Source organism: Eutrigla gurnardus, assembly GCF_963514095.1.
Source record: "Eutrigla gurnardus genome assembly, chromosome: 17".
Classification (NCBI taxonomy): Eukaryota; Metazoa; Chordata; class Actinopteri; order Perciformes; family Triglidae; genus Eutrigla; species Eutrigla gurnardus.
Window position 1 is genome coordinate 9,685,280 of NC_139928.1, and position 26,866 is coordinate 9,712,145.

The 26,866-nt window shown below is 43.0% G+C and overlaps 3 protein-coding genes across 5 annotated transcripts in view; 1 reads left to right on the top strand and 2 right to left on the bottom strand.

The window, feature by feature from the left end:
- Positions 1 to 362: 362 nt before the first annotated feature.
- Positions 363 to 5,605, bottom strand: trappc3 (trafficking protein particle complex subunit 3). Its single transcript, XM_084032302.1, has 5 exons — positions 5,430 to 5,605; positions 4,624 to 4,721; positions 2,611 to 2,710; positions 1,116 to 1,298; positions 363 to 973 (listed from the first exon to the last, which is right to left on the bottom strand). Exons 1-5 carry the CDS (start codon positions 5,469 to 5,471, stop codon positions 854 to 856), a joined length of 543 nt encoding a protein of 180 aa, XP_083888428.1. The 5' UTR covers positions 5,472 to 5,605; the 3' UTR covers positions 363 to 853.
- An 825-nt stretch (positions 5,606 to 6,430) lies between these two features.
- On the top strand, positions 6,431 to 20,500 carry smap2 (small ArfGAP2). 3 transcript variants are annotated; one of them, XM_084032826.1, is made up of 10 exons: positions 6,431 to 6,799; positions 14,430 to 14,563; positions 15,685 to 15,849; positions 15,974 to 16,033; positions 16,125 to 16,182; positions 16,298 to 16,449; positions 16,916 to 17,096; positions 17,223 to 17,596; positions 17,645 to 17,692; positions 17,780 to 20,500. In XM_084032826.1, the coding sequence occupies exons 1-10, from the start codon at positions 6,694 to 6,696 to the stop codon at positions 17,906 to 17,908; spliced, it is 1,407 nt and encodes a 468-aa protein (XP_083888952.1). In that variant the 5' UTR covers positions 6,431 to 6,693; the 3' UTR covers positions 17,909 to 20,500. The 3 variants fall into 3 exon arrangements, with proteins under 3 accessions (XP_083888952.1, XP_083888950.1, XP_083888951.1); XM_084032824.1 differs by having other exon boundaries at positions 17,223 to 17,692; positions 17,780 to 20,499; XM_084032825.1 differs by having other exon boundaries at positions 6,434 to 6,799; positions 17,226 to 17,692; positions 17,780 to 20,498.
- A 3,153-nt stretch (positions 20,501 to 23,653) lies between these two features.
- The window catches only part of rims3 (regulating synaptic membrane exocytosis 3), a 29,031-nt gene continuing 25,818 nt past the window's right edge, over positions 23,654 to 26,866 (bottom strand). Inside the window, exons 6-7 of the mRNA XM_084032136.1 lie at positions 26,686 to 26,825; positions 23,654 to 26,270 (exon numbers count right to left, since the gene is read on the bottom strand). Of these exons, the coding sequence (XP_083888262.1) occupies positions 26,058 to 26,270; positions 26,686 to 26,825 (353 nt within the window). The 3' untranslated portion in view covers positions 23,654 to 26,057. The remainder of the gene's footprint in view (positions 26,271 to 26,685; positions 26,826 to 26,866) is intronic.

Here is a 26,866-nt window from a genome sequence, read left to right on the forward strand (position 1 = left end):
CAGCGTGATGTAAAGCCATTCACAGGTGTGTGACACACACACACACACACACACACACACACACACACACACACTCTATTAGTTCCATGTACCCTGAACAAACATAAGAAAGGCATTAGGTCTGTTATTGTTTGCCTTTGCAGTGCGGCTGTGGTACTCCAAAGCAATAACGCTCCAACAGTAAACTGAAGCAGAACTGACAAGGTGGGACAGAGGACAGAGTGTGTCTATATCTGTGTGTGTGTGTGTGTGTGTGTGTGTGTGTGTGTGTGTGTGTGTGTGTGTGTGTGTGTGTGTGTGCGACTAGTTCAAACTAGTCCAACAGGCACAAACACACTAGAAAACAAACAAGAAAAGCATCATACTAAATATGTCACTTTTATTTTGACATAACTGCCTACATAAATTAACATGCCATATAATTGGCAGCAATATAGTGTGATTTCTTTAAAAAAAAAATGAAAACAGATAAACATGATGATGTAAGCCTTGCACCAAAAAGAAAAGAAAAAAACACAAGTCTATACATGGCCAAATGAAAAGACATACTTCTTTCAAGAAATAAAACAAATATTTTAACTCTAAATTGGGGGAAACTGACTTTCCATGATGGATGGTGACAGATCTAGTCTGACATTCTGTTCTCAACAAAACTGCTAATTAGGCACACACCTACCAAAATGCTTCCCTCAAACTGAAGCACAGATTAGTGCCCATTCTTTTTTTATTGAGATATACCACTCATCTTGGTGTTTTGAGATCAGTTCATTCATCCTCCGGCGGTGTTCCTCATGTGACTCAGTCCTCCCTGAATGTGATGTGAGAAGTTGGGGAAAGGATCTTTTCGTTTCCGTCACTCGTCTCCCGCTGGGAGATTTTCTTCGATCCTCTTGATAAACTTCATGCGGATTTCTGTCACATTGTCCCCTCTCAGCGTGTCCTGAGCAAATCTCACATCGACGGCCATCTGGACCTAAATCACAAACACAATCACTTACATTTCTGTGCACAATGTTTTCCTCTTGGTGAAATCTGAAATTTGCACGTACACGCCAAGACACATACAGTACTACTCTATTCTACGACAGCCATTGACTTGTGTGAGTTAAAGTTACCATCTCCAGGGCTCCTCTGAGGACCCCACACAGCAAATTGGAGTAGACCAGCACGCTGTGGTTGTCCGGCAGCTCCACAAAGTCCACCAGCGGGTTGTTCTCAAGGATGAGGGAGAATTCATCTCCCGCTGGGCTCCAGTTGGTCACACTGGGGGTGATTCCCAGGTACATCTTAAATGCAACCTGACAACCACAGCACAGGGAGCGGAGTGGATAAAAAGAAAACAGTGCATTACTTAATTGAAAACAGTCATGTTTGATTGCACACCAAACAGGCTTAAATGCCCGATCCTAGTCGCACACACCTGGTATCTGATAACTGCTGTCTGTTGCTTCTTTTCCACTTTGTCCCTGTGATGTGTCGGTATACTTTCTCATGCACAAAGTTCGCTCATGCGTATGAAATTGCAGTCACACCAATGAAATATTCACTGGCACGGGGCGGATTTTCTTTTTCTTTTAATAAGTAAAACGGTCTGACTCTGGAGTACAGCAGCCTTACCGTAACAACAAGAGGGTCTTTTTTTTTAAACACTGAGAAAATAATATTAGTTAATGGCACCATAACGTAAGTGGTGTTATTAAGCCTTGCCTTATGAAGAAACCATTCATGATCTTGAAAATCTGTTTTTGAACAAACAACAGACCTCCGTATCCATTTCGCTGATGAATGATTGAGGTGGTTTCAGAGTTTAGCTAGAGGTCACACGATATCCTCAGGCAAGGCTATCAATGCACCTTCCAAACCGCTGTCCCACAGTGGCCCTCCGTTTACCGACATGACCCTTCTCTTCATGACCGAGAGCCAGTTCCCTGAGCTAGTGTGGGGTTACATCTGTGGAATGACTCCGCTACAGGCAGCAGTAACACCTTGAAAACAGCTGGAGTGCTGAACGCAGTCAGGCATGAGAGCAGCCTTCATTGTCTGCCTGTGTCCCTCAGCAATAAAGGGAGGCTGACTATTGCAAAACAAGACAAGGATATGTTAAAAATCCCCAAGTTGGGGATAACTACAGAGAGAAAGACTGATGTACGACATATCACAACAGTAATATGCGCGGCCAAGTCTAGTGATGCATTAATATGCACTATATTTGTTTTAGAGCAGAAATGAGAGGGCCTGGACAGTGAAGCGGAGATGATGGATCACCATTTCGGAGAAGTTCGATTATTTCATACCACATGTAAGTGAATCCCTGCCTTCTGAGTATGATGGTAACTATCACACAAAGCAAAGAGGAATGTGATCTTGGCCTCAGGTTTTGCAGACTGGGACTTTTTTTTTACGTTTTTCTGATCTACTCAGTCACAAACGTCAGTTTCCCCTCTGACCCCTCCCAACATTCTTCACTCCCTCACAAGTTGTAAGGATGTTTTTCATCAATATCAGTTTCTCTCATTTTTTTTCTGTCATCCCTCCTTCCCCTTCTCCCTCTCCTGTCCTTTGGGAGAAGTCCACAGTCACGCTCTGATTGGCCTGGAAAAGTCCAATTACCTTAGCAATGACATCGGCTGTTTCTCGGAAATCCTGGCACCTGCCGATGCTGGAGCGTGCCAGGAAGTCCTCGATCAGACGCACGCCGATGTTATATCCCCTATGAAAGGGAGAGAGAGAGAGAGAGAGAGAGAGAGAGAGAGAGAGAGAGAGACAGAGACAGAGAGAGAGCGAGAGGGGGGGGGGGGGGGGGGAGGAAAGGGGGGGGAGGAAAAGATAAAGTCATTCTTCTTCATAGAGGAAAAGTAAAGTACTGAGGAAAATGATAAACCGCAGAGCAACCTAAAGACACATTTTTTGTGGCAAATTATGACATTTCTGATTAGAAGGCCAAGTCAACTTATCCTGAAGAATCTAGAGCCAACGAATACATCCTGATCCTAACATGGTCTGCCTCAGACTCACTGCCTTCTAGGGCCGGGTAAGTCGAGCCTCATCGGGACTTAGCTTGGAGAGAGCTTAAGGCTGCTGCACAACCAGACAAGCAAAGTACATCCAGTCCAAAGTCCTGTCAGCATGACAGGATGTTTTGAATTTCTGAGTTATAAAACCAACAATTTTTCTTAATCTTATTTTGTGGAAGAACAGTATTCAGCATTGCCTTCCAGATTATTTTTTCCCTCATAAAAACACGCATCAGGGTTCTCCTCTTTAAACGCCCTGAAAGTTCGAAGAGATTACAAGAGCAGAGGGGAACCTCTGACACAGAAGTGTGAGAAATAATAACCTGACTATGTCATCAAGTCAAAACGAGGCATCCAAGAGGCCAAAAAAACGTATGTCCTAAATATGTGAATGTACAGCTCAAACAATGCAGCCAATGCCTTACATCTTGTAATACTTAAAACCCAATGTCCAGTACTGTATAGTACTCTGTGGTACTGGTATGATATTAAAACTGCACTGTGTAATATATTGCCACATGCTCCAAAAAAATAGGGGGAAGCAGAGTTTTATGTCATAGGACGGACGGCCACAATGGAAATTCACCAACATTCACTTTTTTTCAACTTCTGTTTTTTATCGCGATCCATGAAAAAATCCTATATTGTCCCATCCCTACAGTGTTTTAACTCTAATCATCATCAGCTATTAAAAAAAAACATCTACTAACTAACTAACAGCAGGGCAAGAATAGACCTACACAAAATTTGACCAAACTGCTGAGACAGGGAAAATAACACTGTTATCGTATAATCATGTGACATTGGCCTATAGTTTATGTCAGACATCTGTACGTGCACTGTGCCATAAACAGGAAGCTGTACGGTCTAAACTACGGTCTGTGCAGGGACGATGAGGCGACCACGCATATTGTTTTCTCATTTCTGCCAATTTGGATTTAATCCAATAAACGTAACTCTGGATGGATTATTGTCAAGCCGGCCCCTCGGGGCAGCTCTACAGTACCTTGTATGCATGCATATGTATGCACCCCTTTGCTACGTATAAATAAGATCTGGCGCTACCAATTACCTTCAAAAATCACATAATTCGTTAAATAAAGTCCAACTGCGTGCAATGTACACGTTACATGATTTCAGTATCTGTACACCTCTTCTGAAAGGCCCTAGAGTCTGCAACACCTCTAAGCAAGGGACACGGCAAAGCCAGCAACTCCATGAAGACCAAGGATCCTTTCGTTGGATGTTTCAGACACATGCTTATATTCCAACCCTGATCTGCACTTCTACAGAACTTTGTCCCTGACCTGTTTGGAGAGCTCCTTGGTCTCCACGGTGACGCTTGCTTAGGTGTTGCAGAATGCAGGGCCTTTTCAGAACAGATTGACACATGTGGACTTTATTACAAATTATGTTACTAATGAAGGTAAATTGAAGTACCAGATCTTATTTAGGGGCTTCGTGGGACAGGGTGTGAAAACATATGCTTATATGACTTTTCAGTATTTTTAATAAATGCAATCTCTCTCACATTCAGTTGATAATGTTACTTCATACGTGGAATGATTTTAACCTGCAGTTGGGCGCGATCACAGATAAGGACACTCACATCTTGTCCAGTTGTTTATTGACTTCCTCGTCATTCTCGTAGTCTTTGCAGAGCTGGGTGACCAGGGCCCCGTAGGTCAGCGTGAACAGCTCAGAGTTCTACAACAGAGGAAACAGAAGTGTCATTTAATGTGTCAATGTGGAGAGAAGCAAACAGATACAGGTTTCTACACCACGAATCATGGTATGGACAGCTCCTGGTGCTGAAATGTAGTCTAACAGGATTTTTTTTTTAAATGGTTGTAATAAAACAATATAAACACTTTATATAAACTTTATAATTAATCAATATAATGTGTAATTATTTATAGTATTTGCACTGAAGGTTTGAGTGTTCACTGCATCTGTAGATCTCTAATGACGCCCCTTTGAACAGTGCAAATAATACCTGACCCATAGCTGAGCATGATAATGGACCTATTACGTTACATAGTGTATGATTGTTGTAATCCCACAGTGTGGATCTTATGTGGATATTTTAAAAGCGGAGTTGGAGGTAATCATGCAACGCTACAGCTCCAGATGCTAACCATTTAGCTTGTGTGCTACAACGAACTAGCGTGACGCTTCCTGTCAAAGCGAGTTATATTCATTATGAATTAAATACTGAGCTATTCAACTGTTTCAAGTTATTTCCGTGTTTCTAGAGGCGCATATCAAACAAAGATGCATGACTGACAAGTAATTTAGCACGCAGAGCTATAACGTTGGCAGACAGTTATTATGTTAGCTATTAGGCTAAGATTAGCATGTTGCTAGCTAGGCTAGCTAGGTTTGGCTGCTTTTAATCCTGCGGGAGTCGCCTACCATCTTCTTGCTGTCTGTCGTTCGGTTGGATTGCCTGGACATTGTGGACAGTATTACAGGCTCTCACAGGTGGCGACTCGATATTAATCCTTTATTTATTTGATTCCGGCTTGGTAGTTATTTCCGTAATCGCTAGTGAAGTCACACACTTCCACTGATGTCAAGCTAGCTAGATAAAACCTTCAACTTCTGGTCGTACATTCTAAAAAAAAAAACATTGAGGAAAATCCTGAGAAATATAGTAATTCAGATATAAAATACAATGTATTTGAGAAAAACTAAATTGAGTTTTAAAAGAAATAACAATACCAACCATAACTGTTGACGCATCATTGGATAAAAGCGCCTCCTTTTACATGAGAAACACATTTCACATTTTATTTTGAAGACAATATCATCTAATTTCCGGTATTGCTTTGGTAACTTTACCAGCTCCGTGTGATCTTAAATCAGCTGTTTCACCAACATTTCCTCGGCTGTTTTGCTGATGGCAGGTCATTTTATCGCCGCCCTGCGTCCTGGAGGGGAAACACAGGCCCCTTAGACCGTAGCTTACGTCTCAAAAACTTCTCACGATTGACCACAGGATGGCAGTATAGGTAATATAATGATAGTACAATAAACCAAACGACCTGACATTGTATTTATACAGTATATCGTTAACAGAAAGCATAGCATCATATATTTAAAAAAATATTATATATATATATATATATATAATGAAGTGACACTTTTGCAGCTGTATTTTGATATCAGTCTCTCATAGTGTTTGTGAGTGTTTGTGCGTGTGTGTGTGTGTGTGTGCGTGTGTGTGTGTGTGTGTGTGTGTGTGTGTGTGTGCGTGCGTACGTACATGAGCGAGAGAGAGAGAGAGAGCGAGAGAGAGCGAGAGAGAGAGAGAGAGAGAGAGAGAGAGAGAGAGAGAGAGAGAGAGAGAGAGAGAGAGGAGTTAGTACCCATTAGAGATAGGTTACAGATGGTCTTAAAAGTCAACCTTACATCAGGCTACGTTTTGAAGCTTAGCAGTTGGGGTATTTTCCTCCACGTAACATCTTGATTAATATCAGTATTTGCTGGTTGGCTGAGAGCCTATCATCCCATCTTGGTGATACAAACTCGCCCTGCCACAGCCAGGAGGAGGAGGAGGAGGAGGATCGGAGCGCATCGGCTCTGCACTCGCTGCTTTTATTTTTTGTCAAACAAGAGGCTATTTGACAAAAGCCGGCGCGGACCGCAGGGGCTGTGGAGGAGGTGGACCAGTGCAATGATGACGGGCAAATCTGTGAAAGACGTTGACAGATACCAGGCTGTCCTCAACTCTTTACTGGCGCTGGAAGAGAATAAATTCTGCGCTGACTGCGAATCAAAAGGTAGGCGATTATTACTAATGTGTGTAAAAAAAAAGAGATATAATCCTGTCCGTATGCCTGGAAATGGCCAGGGCATGGATCGACCTCTCATGCTCATTTACTACGGGAAAATGCGGCGTTGCATTCATCATCTCCTCGACCAATTACGTTGTACTATGGTGCAAGACACGGGGGCCACATCCGCGCAAGGCTGAAGCATGGCATGATGTAGCAGCGTGCCAGTTCTCCGAAGAAATAGAGCCTTCTCTTTAATAAGGAAGACACAGTAGATCCAATGACAGATACCTCCCAGCTTATAAAGTCTTTTAACGACATTCGATACAATTTATGGTGAAATTAGACAACGAGACCAACTGCTGGAAAAACAGCTGAGTCTCCCTGAACCCCAGTGTGGGAACCACATGGGTAGCAGACATAGAGCTATCAGTAGTGACTTTGGTTCACCGGACAGACTGTTCCTGTAGTGCAGATGGGAAGTCTTGCTCTTTGTGGAAAGACATTATAACTGGAATTATATGGAGGCGTTGTCATCCTCTAATAATGCATAGTCTAATAGTTACAGTGAATTAAGGAATGGGAACGTATTGACGTCATAGTGTCTCATGTGTTTTTGGGAGGGGGGGGGGGGGGGGGGTGTTGGTGTTGCATCCTTCTATAAACATTCTAAAATGTAGTATTATTTGATGTACAGTGTGTGAAATCACCATACCATACACTCACTAGTGTGTTTGTGCATGTGTTGCATGTGCGCCCGCCCTTCATTCTGTGTGTAGCCTCGATGAGGCCTTGAACTGTGTCATCAGCTGTTTGCTGAACCCGTTTTGCCATGCTGATGGGTAAACACCGCTGTTTTGGTCACAAATACACCGAGTTGGAGACCTGATCTTTTGAGATCGTATCTGCACTGAACTCTCAATGAGATGACGATGGAACGTGAAATGCTCCAAAACACACATGTGCCACTATAGTGTATGCAAAACCAGTGATAAACCTCAGGTGTCAGTTAACAACCAGCCTCTGTCCATTGACTGTAATTCTATTTTTAGTAGAACGTTGTTCAACTATATGGAGAAAATGTATGTCGCTGATCCCCAGGTTTAGTATCAGTATTTGATGTAGATCTCAAACCGGTTTGACTCCATATCGTGTCCAATACAGCACATCACCAGACCTCAATGTATGACTGCAGGCTGTCACACAGGGGGCACCCTTGGGAGTCCTCGTGAAAACTTTCTGAATGATATAAGTAAGCAGCTTCCCATATTTAAGGGGAATAAAGCCGTATTACAGTAGTGTATTCCTGAACAGACGCAGAGCTAAACAGAGAAACAGACAAATGGACGGGCAGAGAAACCTGACGCGTACAAGGCATACTCAGAGTCAGAATCAATACGTGACGGTAGCTTTGCTCTGGATTCATGTGCCAAGTGAGATAACCTCGGTCTCCTTTATCCCATCCCGTTTATTGTTTGTTCATCCGGGCCTTCACCATCTCAAAATGATCTGGGGTGCCACAAATATGTCACCATTAAGCAGGTCAGGCAGCTGCTGCAAAAGAAAGCAGCTGCCGATGCAGATGTGGAAAGGAAGTAAATACAGTTCATTTCAAACCGTGTTGGTAATCTGAGTTTGAGTCAGAAATCAAGACTTCACGATCCACGAGCCAGCTCTGCCCAGTCATGTTTGTACCTCGTTTTTATGATAGATTTTTATTTGCTCTGGTTTTTCTGTTTTCTGGCTTCATTTTACAGGATTTTAACTGTAAAGGTGAATCTTTTTTTTAAATTATTATTATTATAATCACATCTTGTCGTGTATAGACACAGTACACGTCTTTGTATATGGACAATGGCAAGATTCTTCCAGCACTTCTCAAGATGAAATGTGATTATTGTCAAGGTCTCAGTTGGTTTCAAACCGGAGACTTTCACCAGGACATCATGAACGCTTCCTTTTTCAATACAAGGTTTTGTTCAAGAGCATAAAGGCCTTTTCATGCCCTTTTTTAAATAAGCTATAAATAGGACTGCAGACGTTGTTCGACTAGGCAAACACACTTGTGACTGCTCACAAGTCAGTTTTTCAAAAAGCACTCTTATCTAAAGATGTGACTGACTAGACGGTCTACCGAAGCACAGACGATCAATGGCGTTATTTTGGTGTTTGTGGACTTTTCTGGAATAAATCAGAGACACGAGGAGACATTTAAATAATTTAGTTTGAATGTTTTTTGCCTTTGATTTGTCACATCTTGCTTCCCAACCACTTTTCTTTTTTCTCACATATGAACATGCAGTCATCGGGCATGTCTGTGTATTGTTGTTGTTGCTGTTGTCTTTTTTTTTGATTGGCATGACTCCACTGTGCAACAGACTGCTCTAATTAGGCTGCAGATGAGATTAGGGCCTCGGGGAGAAAATAGCAACCAAACACACATACACACACACTGAGGATGCTGAAGCTCTACTCTTTAGGACATTTCTTTTGATCATTCAGTGACCTTTAGTTATAGTATTAAGTGTGATTTCTGTCAATAAACCATGAAATAACATATGACAACATCACACCCTTTTCCCACTTTGCTTTCATGTAACCGTGTCAATAAACCAACACTGTAATCCAGGTGAGAGGTGTTTTACCTTCCACCTGATACAGTGTTACTCTTCTGTGCATTAGATGATGAGCTTGCACACACCTGTGCACACACACACACACACACACACACACACACACACACACACGTGCCCTCCTCTTCCTTGTCTCGAGTCAGGCTTTTTGACCATATGGTTTGTGATACGTTTTGGTCTAATCTTGTTTGCCCTGACATAGATTACTGTGCGTTTATCATCACCCCCCCCCCCCCCCCCCCCCCCCCCCCTCTGGGTGATTGGAGAGGAAGTGGTGAGATGTGTGGAGCCAAGTGCCTGCTTACACCAGCACACGAAAAGCACAAAAACACATTAACGATGCTATTAGGTCATCTCTGTGTATGCTTACTGTACAGACACTGCAGCAATTAAATGATCTCTCTGCAGTTTAGTGCCTGGGCTGCACAACTTCCTGTCTCTCATTCTCTCTGTACCACGTGATGAACTGTATATATATATATATTTTGTATATCTCCTCCTCACAATGTGACACCTCTATTGTAAATCCTCGATACTGCCGGGAAACAACGAGGGAGAGAGTGGTGAGGCAGGTGCATAATGTAGTCAACACTTCTACCTCTGACTTCAGTCTCAAAGGGCTGTGTGTGTGTGTGTGTGTGTGTGTGTGTGTGTGTGTGTGTGTGTGTGTGTGTGTGTGTTTGCATAAAAGCCTCCCCTCGTTCATTGTCTCCATTGTACTTGTGTTTACATACAGAGCAAGCCCAGGGTTACCGTGGCGATATCACCTCGTGATGTGCCTTTTCCCTCGGCCACCACCTAGCCCCTATCCCCTTACACCCTTTAATCTCATCCAATCAGGGGCCAGCAGGGATTTCCTGTGAAACGAGGAGGTGATTGGCTGTTTGTGAGTTCAGAGTCTCACGGTACCAAGGAGAGGAAGGCACAGTGGGAAGAGTAGGGTGTATACACTGCCAGGGCCCCCGGGAGGGAAAAACTAGATTTTGACACAGAGCCCCTCTATAAAACAGAGGGCTGAAGCTTAGGAGGATTTGATTGACACAATTACAATTATCACGAATAGTAAATGGGCCTACGTTTACATTCATACACGGATGGCAGAGGCTCCCACCTGCCCGTCAGGATCTACCTGACCCACAGCCTTCAGGGGCAATCTGGGGAAGTTGTCTGCTTGGGCCGGTCGCTCGTCCAGCCTCGTACAACTGTTTGAATAGAAAAGCACACAGAAAGTGCGATAAGCTCAAACATCAAGCTGCTGTGCCGAGGTTGCCTGGAAATTGCCTCACCGCCGTGACAGAAACAATAACAGCACAAGCTAGTTTTTTAAGTGAAAAATACACCCAGACGTTGAGAATACTGTGCAGTAACGAGGTAGTGCTTGTGCTGCAGGTGGGGATGATACTGATTCGTCTAATATCACAAGCATTACTGGCGTGTTAACTCCAGAGAGCAGAAACAATAAATTCAGTAATAGGAGGAAATGGAGCACGGAATCAATTCATCAAGAGGCTTGTAAAGCATCTTACTCATCTGTTGACGTATGAGCCATTCAAACCTCAGTGACTCACCTGCAGCATCGCAGTTGTGACACTCGCATTGCAACACAGATGGCGGCCGCGTGTTTGTTAATTATCGATACGGGTCCATCTGCTAGACTCAAGACTGGGACTGGGTCACTGGGAGGCCTCGGGCTTCCTGGATCGGTTTAGGTGCCGAGGGGCTGGAAGATGGGACGGGTGTGTGTATGTGTGAGTGTTTCCTCGTGTGGTGGCATCGGATCCATTGATGAGTGAAGCTCTGTGGGATTAAACTGGCCGCGTGGAGAGAGCTTCGTTTTATCCTTGTGGGATATTGGCTAATGAGCATGCATCCGTGTGTGTGTGTGTGTGTGTGTGTGTGTGTGTGTGTGTGTGTGTGTGTGTGTGTGTGTGTGTGTGTGCGTGTGTGTGTGTGTTTGTTAATGCATCATAATGGTTTGAATTGTTCTATTTCCTTGTTTATCATTAATATCCTTATACGTTTGATAAATAAGAGATTGCCAGTTTATGGTTACCTTCCAGGCAGTCATTGATTTCCTTTTATTTCTGTATGGCATGAAAATCTATTACCAGGCTTTTGAGTTGTATAAATCTTTCTATTTAACATTAAGTCTGTATTATTTTTTGACAAAATGACGTCATTCTTGCGTACATTATGGAAATAAATGGCAATTAACTTTGAAGGTGAGGGAATCATTTCAAAATCGGACTGAAAGAGTATACTGTAGAACGCATAAAAAAAAGGCAATTTTAATAATAATTTAAAATAACACACTTTGAATTAAACATTAGACGTGTTCCGTAATGGGGAAAAAGATTGACAGTGAGGGATTTACATAATCAGGTCCTCCCAAGTGTTGTAATCTAAATAAATGTGTGTGTGGGTGAGTGACAGCGAGGTTTATTATAGATCTGTTTGCACTCGGCCCCAGCTTGTCATACCCCCCGTACAGGATCCCAGCAGGCCATCAAAAAGCTACCAAAGTCCACCATTGGATGATTATAAAATTCCCTCTTGTTTGTCTTCTCCTCCCCTGATGTCGTCCCAGCTGCATGTTTGACAACCACAACCACACTTATTTGATTATTATTTGATTTTTTTGTCCATAATGATTAATCAATCTCTATGTAAACCCCCTGCTATCAAACCCGTGGATGCTTTTATTGGTCAAACCTCAGTCGTAAAAAGGTGTTCAAATCTGTTCTTTGATTAGAAAAAGAAAAGAGGAAGTTTAGAGCAAGAGGAAGTTTCATCAACCATGGAGAAATGTTCTGTATAATGCAATGCAAACCCTGTGACACAAAGTGATTTATTTCGAAGTCTATTCCTCCTACTCTCTCCACTATATCTGTTCAAAGTACCTGGAGGTGTGTGTTGTTGCTGGACAGACTTGCTGTATATGGGTTCTCACTCAAGCACTGCTTTCCTTCGAACCAAAGAGGCTACTGTGGAGTTGTCATTTACTTTAAATAACTGACCTTCGACCCCATCCTGCTCCCTCTTCCCGGCCCGGCACACTCCTGTACACACCTGATCACCCTGCTGTAAGCTGATTAGACGTACACTCGTGCCTACCACTGCTTAGGACTTATGAATGCACGTTTAAGGAAGAGTTTCATTTCATGGAGCAAAAACAAGTCAAAGGAATCACAAAAGCCATTAGAATGCATCGTCTGTGACCTATGAGTATCTTTACTAAATGTCATAGAAAGCCATCAAATAGCAGTTGAGCTATTTCACTTCCAAAAAGTCGAAGTCGTGCTGGTGCTACGGGGAAAAGGCAGAGGATCAGCAAAGTCAATCCGCAGAGTCCTCTGGGCTCCATGGATGTCTGCATCAAATCCAATAGCGGTTGAGATATTTCAGTCCAACAGGCCAACACTGCCCCCACTAGAGCCACGCCGCTGTGCTGCGAAGAAAAGTAAAAAAAGAACCAGCAGAGCCGCAGAAAGTGAGGGTGGAGAATGGAACAGGGAGGGAGAATTAGAACTGCGAGCGAGAGATATGGACAGACAGGGGAGAGGAGGAGGGGAGGCAGCCGTTATGAATGAGAGAGATAAGAAATGGCGGCCAGGACACAGAGGAGCAGATGAATAAGGATGAGAAGGACAAACTAATTCCAGCTTTCAGGCGGTTCTATACACAATTGACAATCTCTCTCTTTCTCTCTGTCAGTGCCAACGTTGACAGCGGATAAGCAGGCTTTGCAGAGTAATTCTACTATTATTAACGGGCGCGACAGCTAACACTGCAGCCAGACGGTCAGGGTGATGGACCTACTTTATCCGTCTGCTGTGACCCTCAGCGGTTGCTGTCTTTACTTTTGTTTGCATTTTGATGTCTTTCCTTTCCCTGATTTGAAAATGAAGCCTGCAACCCGGCGCCCTTCCCTCTTATGATGCAAACAGAATAACCTTTTCAGCATTCATAGTTCAGGATGGAACCAAGACACACAGTGTTTCTGCTGCAAAGAGGAAGGTTTTGCATGTTTGCTCTTCTGAAACTTCCTCTTTTATTTGCATTGAATGGCCTTTCTTCAGCGCTGCACTGGTGACTTTGCCCGACAGGACAGGCCGGCGAGAAGTCGGCGCCGCTCTTCCACCTAGTGGCGCAAAGGCCACAGTGCATCAACTTGTAGCAAGGCTTGACAAAGATGAGTGGAACGGGAGATGAGGGTGGTTCGGCCAACTGGAGGGAGGGAGGGAGGGAGGGAGGGGGAGCTGGATGAGATGGAGGAGAGAGCAGAGGAGGAGGGGCAAGAAGAGAGGGGGATGTAAGGAAAGATGGGGGAGAGGAGCGCTAGGATTCTCTTTGAAGCCGACTGTATTCTCTGAAGAGGACGGCTGCATAATTTCAGCAGAGAAATAGCCTGATGGTGTTGCTTGTATTTCCCCCCTCTCAGAGCTGCCTGGTGAGGCAGGGATCCCACACAGCGATCCAGGCACACACAACATATAGACAGCTGTGACACCTATAAAGCTTTGTGTGTGTGGGGGGGGGGGGGGGGGGGGGGGGGTGCAACCATAAGGATATGGCAGCAAGATGGACGAAATGGCTGACTCAGACAACCACGCACCCACACACACAGACTCATGACCAAATGAGTAATCTTCCATGCAGGTATCCAGTGTGTGTGTGTGTGTGTGTGTGTGTGTGTGTGTGTGTGTGTGTGTGTGTTACTTTAACTCCCCCTCTCTGTTATGTAGGCTAGCTCTCCTATTGGATCTCATTATGTGTCAGGACACCGCATGACTTACACTGGATTAGAGGACTTCCCAGCTGAATTCAAACTCATAATTGAATCCCAGGCTTGTCTCTCTATAATTGAGCTCAAATTAATTTTTTCCTCATCATTCCTCACCCAATCCCCTCTCCTGGTTACCCTACCTGCTATTATACGTCTGGATTCAATCTCTGTCCCCGTCTAAAGACCCTCTTCGAAACGCTACCTTCCTCTCTGCCAGGTCCAAGATGGGCGTCCTGGAATTTGGGGATCTTCATCTGCATCCGCTGTGCTGGTATTCATCGAAACCTGGGGGTCCACATCTCCAAGGTCAAGTCCGTCAACCTGGACCAGTGGACACAGGAGCAGGTCCAGGTCAGAGGTCACACTAAAGATCCAAAATCCGAGAGTTAGACGTTTTGCTTCATGTTAATGTGTCACACAGTTCAAGGTTTCTCACAAAATATTGGCTGGGTTCAAATATAATAGTTCAACAATCAACACAATTTATATGTGTAGATATTAATAGAATAGTCTGACATTTGTGAAGAAATGTGTTACCTCATATTAGTTCACATATCCTAGTGTCATAGTTTTAGGGTAGTAAGCTTGTAGAAAAGGGGCACAAACCTTGTAAATAATTGATGGAACATTCTAACATAAACATTAGCACACTGCATAGGCGATACAAGCTTGTGTTCTTTATATTGACTTCAGTGTGGATGCTGTTCCTAGGATTGGATGAAGTATAATTAAAAACAAATAGAAAACAGAAGAACCGTGGCCAGCTTCAATATCTTAATAAGTATCATTTAGGTTTCCTTTCTTCTAAAATCCAAATCGTTAATCCCTAGTTCCATTGTGAGTTGTATCATAAATAGATTTTTTTTATTGTACCAACCGTATTATCAAAAACCTTGTGTCTACAATGAGCAGTTGTTGGGTCAATATTTCTATGTCCGACTGCAGGAGAAAAAACACTAAAGAATTTGATTCTGAATAAACAAACCATTTCTGGTTGCTGCAACAGGGACACTTTGCTGCAAAGTCGACACTTTCTCTTCATTTTGTTGGGTCTGAAAGACAAGACAGTCAGCATTACGCTTCCCAGTGAGACCATGGTTTTATATAGACACAACACCAACTAGAAATAAATAAAAAAAGTGTTAGCAGGACTCCCACACGCACACTAACAATAGTACCCTGGATGTATCTTTCTTATATTAGACTGCTTAAAGGGACATGTAAAAGGAACTACTTACAACAAGGTTTTTGGATTATCTTGACTAACTAGGTCATTATTTCTGGGAAGAGACATTTACTGTGGAGGTTTTTAAATGTATTTATTTTTGGCATACTGTATATTCAAGAGGAGCCCGACATCTCTGCTGCCGATATCTTCAACACGAGCCAACTCACGCCAAAACAATCAAGAAATGTTTTTTGGGGGGGTGAACTGTTCCTTTAACAATGTAACACTGTTTTGGTGTCACCAGTGTGTTCAGGAGATGGGAAATGCCAAAGCCAGACGTCTCTACGAGGCTTTCTTACCTGAGTGTTTTCAGCGGCCCGAGTCGGACCAGTCTGCAGAGACCTTCATCAGGGACAAGTACGACAAGAAGAAGTACATAGACAAGGTCATTGACATCCAGATGCTCAGGGTGAGTCCAACACCACACACACACACACACACACACACATATGCACACAGCAAAAAAAAAACAAAAAAAACATTCTTATCTTGTTCTCTGCTTGTTCAACAACACAGTTTGTTTCTCTGCACAGAAAGAAAAGAGCTGTGACAATATACCCAAGGAGCCCGTTGTGTTTGAGAAGATGAAATTGGTGAGTGAGTACTCCAGCCAGCCAACACGTTGCTCATTTGTCAATGCAGACACATTTGCTTTACCTGTGTCGACTTTCTCTTTTGTGATAGAAAAAGGACGCCAGCCCCAAGACAGTTCCCCCGACTGTTACAGACCTGCTTGTATTGGGTATGGCACCTCACACACACGTGCACACACTCACATCCATTCACAGCATAGAGAGAAATATTTAGAGTATATTTAGAGTATAATCCTAATCATGCTTCTGTCTCCCCTCCATCAGATGCTCCAAGTCCTGTTGTGTCTAATGGTAGAGGATGTTTTCCAGACAGAAATGGGAGCCCAGCGGTGTCCAAACCAGCCCTGGCACACTCTGCCCTGGATCTGTTCAGCTCCCTGTCGGCACCCTCCTCTGTTTCCTCCGTTAAAACCACGGTAACACGATGCACCGTCCACATGCCTGCAGCCATGCTAGCGATGTGGCTCTAGGGATGGCAACTTTTTCCTCTTGTGCCAAATCGAGGTTGACATTTGTGGTAAGGACTGAAAGTTCTCGGTGACTATTGGATGGATGACATTCACGTCGCCCTTGACAACTTAAGTGATCCCCTGACTTTTCATCTCTCACCATCATCAGGCTAAAATCTATTGTTCAGAACCAAATACCTTTCATTCCCACCAACCTCACTTGTACCACTGTTCAGTGCTAATTGGCAAGTGAATATGCTGAACTATAATGATGAGCAATTTTAGCATGTTAGCATGCTAAAGTTAGCATTTAGCTCAAAGCACCACTCTCCCTAAGAACACCTGGTAGGGTGTAGTATACATGTGTTTAAATCCACCCCTGCTTGCCTTCCTTCCACTGTTGATGAGAACCTTTTCCTCCCTGCGTCTCCAGCCTGTTTCCGGCTCCCTGCCTCAGAGCAGAGTGACGGCCTCGGTGCCTGAAAACCTCAGTCTGTTCATGGGTTCGGCCCACAAAGCAGAGGAGGGCGCCGTGAAGAAACTGTCCAAGGACTCTATTCTGTCCCTGTATGCCTCCACCCCCTCAGTGCATGCCAGCAGCATGTCTACTCATGGTGAGAACCTTGTGTTTTCTCCAGCTGTTCTTCTTCTTCTACTTAATTTAATAGGTCACCAAAGTACGTTTCATCAAAGATAATTAGCATTGGTCCATTAATAATTATTTCTGTGATTATTTTCAGGAGGTTTGTACATGAACCAAATGGGATACCCCACGCACCCGTACGGATCGTACCATTCTTTGGCTCAGGCAGGTGGAATGGGAGGTGCCATGATGACATCACAGATGGCCATGATGGGCCAGCAACAGAGCAGCCTGATTGGAGTTCAGCAGAGCGGCATGATGGGACATCAGGGAGTCATCGCTCAGCCTAGTGGCGTTATGGCGCCGCCCTACATGCCGGGGATGACCCAGGGCATGATGGGACAGCAGCAGAGTGGCATGATGGGACAGCAGCAGAGTGGCATGATGGGACAGCAGCAGAGTGGCATGATGGGACAGCAGCAGGTTGGGATGATGGGACAGCAGCAGGTTGGAGGTTTACCTCATCAGCAGGTTGGAGGTTTACCTCAGCAGCAGGTTGGAGGTTTACCTCAGCAGCAGGTGTACGGAGTGCAACATTCCCAGCAGCTCCAGTGGAACATTACCCAGGTGTGTGCATGTGTGTGTATTTGCTTTGGACCAGATTCATTGTGAACTCCTGTTAATAACAAAGTGTGTGTGTTCTGTGGCTTTCAGATGACTCAGCAAGTTGCCGGCGTGAATCTCAGCAACGGCACCAACGGCATGATGGGATACAGCAGTCAACAAACGGGAGGCTCAGCAACTCCGAACTCAGCCCACATGAGCGCACACGTTTGGAAATGAACTCACCTATCCAGGAAGTGATGTAATAACGCCAATAGCCTACAAACGAGACGGGAAGGAAGTTGTAGGAATGCCTGGATGAGACTCTCCGGGAGACACTTCCTAATGCAATGGAGGAGGAAGAGGAGGAAGAGGAGGAGGAAGGTGCGAAGAAGAATAAGGTTTGGGAAACCACTACTACCTCTCTTTCTCTCTCCTCTCTGCCCATGCTTCCTCTGCTCGACAAATCCATGGCCGTCTTTTTTGCATATTTCCATGCTTGCCTTCAGTACACTTTGGTATGATGACCAAGACAACAGGGTTCAGAGGTTCACTGCTTAAACATCTTTCTTTGTGCCGAGGCTGTGTGTGAGTGTGTGTGTGTGTGTGTGTGTGTGTGTGTGTGTGTGTGTGTGTGCACGCATCTGCTCCATGCGGCAGTCAAATAACCGCTTGGCTTAAAAGAACAGTTTGTATCTTGGAGAGTTTTACAGTTTTTCTTACGTGACCAGAATCAGAATGAGGAGAATGCAAAGGTTAGTCTAGCTTAACTCGACTGGTTGATGTGCTTGAATATCGATCGCTTATTGGAACAAGATGCATTTACAGCTAAGCAGCTAAGGGGTTAATATTTTCTAACCTGTTAAATAGATCAACATTTTGGGGAATATTCTTATTTGCCATTTTCGCTGAGTCAGATGAGAACAAAATCCAAAATGTGGAACTATTCATTGAACTTAACGTTAACATTGCTTCTTCACAAATAGTTCACAACATGATCCAAACGATTATCTTCATTTGTGAAGGAGCAACTACAAATGTTTTCCCAGCCTAGAGCGTGATACCCAAAGGTTTTAGGTGACAAATCATTTTGGATGGTAAGGAGAACCAAGCGAGGCTCTTAAATTAAGGGACTGGTGTCTTAATTTATCACACATTCAAGCTGCAAGTAGAGGGAAAAGGTATTAATGGATTACGCTGTTTCTGTGCTGGTAGAAACATTTTTATACAACCTTACAAAAAAACAATGTATCCCCTTAATAATGTTAAGTTAACATAAGTTTTATGTTATTCTGTCTGACTATATTCAAATTTAAGAAATCCCTTTGTGTCGATAAGCAACTACAAAAGCTACCTAAACAGCCCTCATTTATGATGTCTTATACCCAATAACAGAGGGCTTCTTGTAGAATCAATATCTAAAAGTGACCAAAGATCAACGCTAGCTTTATTATGGTTTCTACAGTATCGCAACGCTTTCTTATACCCGTGTAGCCACTCAACTAGTGACGAGGAGAACAGTCAATTCAGCCGTCCTTTAAAAACCTGCTCTTACATGATGAATGTTTGGGCAAATCCATTCACTGTGCTATTTCCTCGGCAAGGGTGGGACGCGTAAACGGTCACTTGCATGCATGTAAATGTTGAGGTCACACTCGCGCCCCCATAACTTATTCTACCGTGTACAATAGAGGCCTCGAATAATGTTGAATGTCTGTAAATAGGAGAGAAATGGAGAGAGAGGTGGGAGATGAGACATGTTTCAGAATCTTCCACTGGATTGCATGAGGAGGATGTTTATCTCGCTCTGATTGGATGTGCTGTCCCGTATGCTTATTAAGATGCCTGAATGTGTCTCTCTGAATGTGTCTCTCTGAATGTGTCTCTACGCGTCGGCTGCTCTCCGACCAAGACCGACAAAATGTCACAATGAATGTGCGTGGAGCAATGTGCCCTCGTGTCTTTTGAATGTTCTGTGGTCAACAGCGTCCTGTCCGTTTTTTTTGGTGAATTGTTATTGTTAATTATGAGCAAACTTTGACCAGGCCGACGCATTTAAAGGTCACTCGGGGGGCGTTTACAACTTCGGCCAATCCACATTGTGAAGCAAAAAGAGATTGTACGACCGTAATCTGTCACCTCTCGATGTTTGATTTCACCCTTCAACAACTCTGTCTGGATTTATCTGAAAGGGTTTCTAAAGATTATTCTAAATGCATGAAACCGTCGGTGTATAAGTCTGTCTTTACGTTACGTTTCCTGTAGAGGTTCAGTTTGACTGCGAGGGGTGAGAGCTAGAAGAGAAATAAATGAATATACTTGCACAAGATTCTTCTTTCAATTTTAGCTCATTTGGTGGCAGTTGAAGCACGAGTGACAGCAGCGAACCCGTTCTCTGCTGAGAGCAATATCACCACAAGACTAGTGTCAACTCTGCAGCGTAACGGCAGATCTGTCAGCTAGCGAGGAGAAGTGAAGAAATCCATCTCTGTGGGTCCAGACTTCAGCTGAGCTGTTTTTCAATTCCGATTTGAATTAGTTCCTTTTTTTTGTCTGGTATATTTTCTGTGAAATAAGAGCAATTAAAGGAATGTATCTTTTTATGTACTTGTCAATCAAGATATTGTGTACTTTATTCTTTTTCAGAATATCTCTGTATATTGTGTCCCTTGAACAAGATTGATGCAATGTGTGTTCTTCTTTTTTTCTCTCTCCACATGCTTTGCCCCTTTTGATTTCACGTCTGCACAAGTTAGCCACATACATTTGAGGATATGTAACTTATGATACTTGTCTCTGTGAAAATATACAAAATAAATATTGTTTTGATTAAATTCTATAAATTGTGTCGATGTGATGTTTTTACACCATCAGTCCCACCCAAGTGTCGATGGTTTACTCGTGAATTGAGGCACACAATGTTTAGCCCGAGACTTCATCATTTAAAATAAACAACTGACAAATGTCTGTGATTCAAATAAACTTTATTGACTTTGCGTCCAGATGTCAAAGGGCATGCAAATACAGGCTTCTGAATCCGAAATTGTTCCTTTTTTTTTCAGTTTCGTTCCATTTTCTTACAAAACTACGTGCACCTTAAGTTATCAATTCTGCAGCGTACAAACCACAAAAATACCAGTTTTACATTATCAAATACTGCACATAGAAAACATTTACAAAGCACAGGTATAAAATTACAGCTCCCTTTTTCCTCTTAGTAAGCATCCTTTCATCAGACGGTCTGCTTGGCTTTGCCCTTTAAAACGTACTCTGTGGACGCTCCTCGGTGGAAAGGTCAAGGCCGGTTAAGAAAAAGACAACCGATCCATCTACCAACACCAGCAATCCAATTTAACTGGGCTGATTGTTTGGTTTTTATTTCACCAGATGCTTCCATCCACCTTTAATTTAACAGTTGCTTCCAAAGATTTACCTCGGTTTTGGAAAATGTGCTTTGCTGGGTTTGATGAGGAGGAAGGTTGTCTTGATAGTGGGGAAGGGAGCTACAGTGGCCTTAATATAGTTTGACAGACAGCTAAAAAGGACAAAATGGCTGCTAAGGAAACTTGTCCTGTGACATTTATAGACGTGGATGAAGACAAACTGTCAGATTCTGCCGCAAAAACCCCAATTTGCCCATCAGCTCAGCAGTAATGTGGGTTTTGCTCTTGTTGGCAGCTGCTACATCGGCGTACAGACATTTGGAATGCATGCTTCTCCAGAAAAGGAAATTAAATACAAAAAATCCAAAAGAAAAACCGCTTCCTCACGGGGGCAATCATACAATAGCAGTTATTCACAATGCATTGCATGCTCTGTTGAGTCTAAATTGCTTCAGGTGCTTGAAAATGGGATTTGACGTCATTTCTTACTTGTTGGGCTGATACAGAGTCAGCTACAACCCGACTCTTAATGAGTGAGGTACAGGCCGGGGCCAGAAGTAGAGGCGACAGCCAGTGCTTATTGCCAAAAGAAGTATTTCAGAAAGTGGTTTAAGTTTAAGATGCAGCATATTTTTTTTTCATCTCAATAAATTCCCTTTTGTACTTGGTCTAAGTGACTTTCCCATTATGTGTCATTAAAGTTGTATCATCATAATAATACCAAAGATTAAATACAATAAAATCGGAGTAACCATGCGGTGAACATTTCCGAGCTCAAAAGGACAAAAATCATAACCGTTCCATCAGCTTGATAGTTAAATCAAGGACACGGGGGAGGGGGGAGAATAGCAATCCTTTCTCTTTGAAACCCCATCGTGGCGATTGAAATAAACAAAAAAAACGCATTTCGCCAGACAGATTTCATGCTCGTTTCAACCACAGAGCGGTTGTTTTAAAATGAACACACAAAGAATAGGACATACAGTATAGAGTACAGTCAAAGTAAGGGGCTGCCTGAACCAGTGCAGGCCAGGTCCCTGGAAAGTCTTTGAAGAGACAGTATAGCAAAGAAGATGACAAAAAAATTACACTCACTTCAGGTGTAAGGATTAAGAAATACATTCATAAAACTATACATATACACATATAGAACTTCGGTACAATATTTCAAGCAAAATACATTTGTCAAAACTTTCAATTGTGTGCTACAATAGTGATAGCAATGTCTCCGACACAAAATAAGGCCATTGTAAACTGAACAAGCCCTCATTTTCGTGAAAATCTCAAGGCAGTTTTGTTTTTTTTGCCCGTCTGACTCTCTCTCCTCCTCTGAATAATACCTCTCTCCTTACAAAAATAAAATACATTTCCAACATTGCACTCAAGAGACGATTCAGGTTGATTGAAGATGCATTATAAAACTTTTTGCACACAATAAAGCAATGTGGATTTAACAGGGGAAAAAGCAAGCTTATGGGTTTACATTCCAAAGCATCTACAGCCTTTATATTCAAACCTCACTGAGCCAGATGCTGTCGAACTCAAGCTAAAACCATCTTTATCCATTCAAAACAGTTTACTGAGCTCTACATGCTCCATGCCGTTTCCAGATCAACTCCTCCTCAGAATCCTAATCCAAGGATTTAGCGACCTGCTTGCATGCATCTACCTCCACGAGTCACACAAGTCCAGGTGACCTGCTGTAACTCCGCCCCGCCATAGTTCACCCTGCTGCTTGTGAGGCTCCAACCTGTTTCAACTCACTTAAACACAGTGGTGTCAAAATAAATAAGACGAAGCAATCTGATCGTGGGTCACTAAGGTCAGTTTGTTCTAATCTACGGTAAATACAATGACTAGAGGTGTTAATGTTCATATCTGAAAGCCCTGATCCTTAACTTCTCCTCACTGTGGTCCACAACTCAAGTTAACAAGTGGCTTTTTAATAAATATCTAGACATTTAAATATATCTCTCACTCACATCTTGCTGCTCGTCTTTATACATCGCGCAGTACAACGAATGCACCTCATTGAAAGACATACACGCACACTACACTTTGAAAGGCAATATTTCAACTTTCCTTTTGGTTGCAGGAATCGAACGATTTGGATAAAATCTGGCAAATGCCCTCTGCTCTCCATTAAAAACCCTCCTTGTAGAATAATTACAGCCGTCTTTGCATCGTCTCCTTCTGTACTTCCAATCATTAGGACTGTTAATGTTTAGGGCTACTTAATATACAGCAAAGGGACTACATACGCTCTGATATAAGCTCTTAAGTATTGGAAATCACAGGGAAAAAATAGAAACAGCATTTTACCAAGGACTAAACATTCAGCGGGGATGTTATATAGGTCTAGATTTTTTTTTTAAACCTTCATTCCTTTCATTTTCTCTCTCATCAACCAAGCTTTTTTTTATTTTTGTCCTCATAAAAAGGCGCGCACTGAAGAGAAGGTGTGCAAATACCAAGAGTATAAGTTCTTATTTTTAAATCATGCCAGCCGTCCACAAAAATAGAAACAAATTAAAAAGGTACAGAAAATGACTTCATATACATGACCATACAGTTACAGAGCCAGCAAGGAATAGCTCCTTGGTGGTCCTTCTAAAAAGTGTTGTATACATGATGGGAGGGTCACAAAATGACCATAATCCTCCTCCCCGAAAAATTCAAGACTGCCAGAGATCCCTTTATCCAAAGTTCAAAGAGCATTAAAATGTGAATTCTGTTGGTCTGAGATGCTGACGAGACAAAGTGCCTCAGCGGTTTTTCCCTTTTTGTTGAAAGATGAAGAGAGCTACATTTCAGACGATGGAACATATCATGGTGATCAAACTAAATTTCAGCTTGTAAACACGTGCAAGCTTTTAATAGCCTATAACGAGACTTTCATCTCTCCTAATTCTACGAAAATACAACTCTAGTGTCTTTATCCGTTCACATGGTTCAAAGATTCACAGACATTGAGGAGAAAGAAAAGAAAAGAAAGCATTAACACCTGTAGCTGTTTGCCCGGCTACTCCTCCGCCACCAATGAAGACTAAACCATTGCACATTTTACTTGGACAGCTTCCAGGTCAGTTTTACTGTTTTTTTGTGTTTCCCAATGCAAATAAAAAGCTTTGAATACCAAGAAAAGGGATTTTGGTAAAGATTAAAAAAGTAGATCTAGCTGCACAAACTAATTATGCATTTGAATGAGCCGATTTTGTGCAAGTCTTCAGTCTCTCTCTGCAAATAAGTTACTATCAGGGTTATCAGTGGCAGCACTGACCTGTTCCAGCTGTCCTAGTGGGCTTTTACACTGAAATTCAAAATACACTTCAGTTACATTTCCATGCTGGCATTCAATTATAAGATTCAGAAAAAAACGCACACTACAGTGTGACCAAATAAAAAATAATAAATAAATAAACAGGTGCTCAACCACTGCATCTAATTCAAACATAATACATACATTACAGTAAAGTGCCGTCTTCAACAAAAAAAAAAACACACGCCGCGTGACAGGAAACACGAAGAGTGACATGTTGCCCTGAAACAAGTAGAAACTACCGTGTATGGCAGGTTAACAATCACCTGCTACAAAAGTAAGACTAGTAGTCAGATAGAAAAAGACAAACTAATCTGGATACGCGTTGACACATTCACAACAGGTTACAGTTGACGGAGGGAGGTGGCCAAAGAGAACGTATGGCGTTTAAAGGTTGTAGCTGGTAGCAGGTGTGTGAGAGACAGAGGGCCGCTTCCTACTTCCTCTATCACGTAAGAAGACGCCGTGGTGGGAAAAAAACATCAAGAAAACAGGAAGTTCAACAAGTCTGGGTGCTGGTATACAGCGAGAGCGTGTGAGACCGTGGCACCCCCTGGATGTAGAACACAAGAACCCCAGACTAGAGCTGGACCAGATCTGGTTTTGTGCTGATTGACCTGTGTGGCGCAACAGTCCTTTACCATAACGACGGCGGCAGGATCAGACATTTTTGTTCATCGGCGAATCGATAGCTGGCGGACTAATTTGTTCTGGTTTTCTAGTCACCAAAGCCCCACCCTGGGCTCTATTCTCAGGACCCACCCCATAATAAAGTGGCGCTGCACTCCCGTCACATTGGCCGTGGCCCGCTAACTAAAAGATTGAAGCACTTTTAAAGATGTCTCTACGAAGGGTTGCAAGCAAACATGCAGAATGCAGCCGATACATACATGAACACAAATAAGTATTTAACTATCTATTTATATATTTATATATAATATGTATATCCATATATAAACTCTGCCCTGTGGAAATTATAGAATAGCGGTGCTGCTACCTCACATAATAGCCATTATGTGAATATCCAAGCCTGATGCCTAGGTATGTTTATGTGTTCGGCCTGCCGTTCTCAGCTCACGTGTGTAGAATGTATCTTTTTTTTGCATTACATCTAAGTCATTGACTCTGCTACATATCCATACTTTATATTGTATACTAGTTCACCGACGACTTATAGTAGTAATAACAACAATAACAATTGCTTTGGTTTTAAAAAATAAAGTTCTTTTTCTTAGTTTGGCATAGAGAGTTTAGAGACTGGCATCGGGATGGCCCTGGGATGAGTCGTGCCACAATCTGGTACCTTGGAATGCAGATTTGCTGTGTCATGGTAAGGAGACGTTGAGATGGGACGGTGGAAAAAATGCTACATGTTCTGGTAAATTAAGTCTGTTTCAGGTTGAATTTGCTCATGGCTTTCACCCAACTGAACGAGCAGTCAGTGTGTGAGAATACGGGCGTGGTGGAGGATGTGGCAGTGTGTCGGTGGGGTGTAGATGTGGATGAGATCAGGTATCTGCACCTGTATGTCAAATGTGTCTTCCTGCACAGGTGTACGTGTATGTATGTGTGTGTGTGTGTGTGTGTGTGTGTTTGCCTACCTGCACTTACAGTCGTTGTGTATATACAGTACGTGTGTCCGTGTCTGCATGACTCTGCCTGTGCATATGCGGTGCCTACTGGGTGTCTAGGTGCACGAGGGGCTGGTGGCGCTCTCCAGGGAGGACTGGGAGAGGCGTCTGGTGAGGGGTCCGATGCTGGGATCTGCCAGAGAGGAGGTAGGGAACAGCTTGTACCAGCCACTAACTGTGGCAGACAGGTCCAAGTCCTCAAGAAGGATCTGGGCCATTCCCATGAAGCACTTGTGGTCCATACGCCCGTAATCCCCCCACACGATCACCTAAAGGAGACATGAGAATACATTATACACACAAAAATAAGATGTGGGTATAAGGCCCCAAATATGTTCTGGTCCGACAGACTGTTGCTTATTTAGTCATACATCGTTCATGTTACAGATAAATACCTCCACTTATTTATCTTCTGTTAAAATATGAAGTATTGTTAAGGTTTGGCTGAATATGCCTTGTTCAGGATGGCAGATAGAAAATGTCCTGATTCCTGTCACTTGAAGCCTCCACTTTATCTCTGTTCATGCAGAAATATACAAGGTCACTGATGAAAATGCCAACTCCATGTATTTTGATCCCTCCGGATTACAAAAATAGAAACACACCATAAAGCACACTAAACCTTTTGGAAAATATTTCTATTTTTAAAAATCATTCAAAAGTGAAAAAAGGAAAATCCCGTACCTGTAGGACTTTGCCGAGAGGACTCTCATCAAACAACAGAGCCTGCTGGTAGGTGGGGTCCAGATTCTTCTTCACTACTTTGGTTTTCTTCTTGGCCAAGCACACGCCATTCTCCAGCACGTACACCTTCACGTAGGTCGCTGCAGACAGAGCAACACAAACACAACGCAGTGAAAACCCG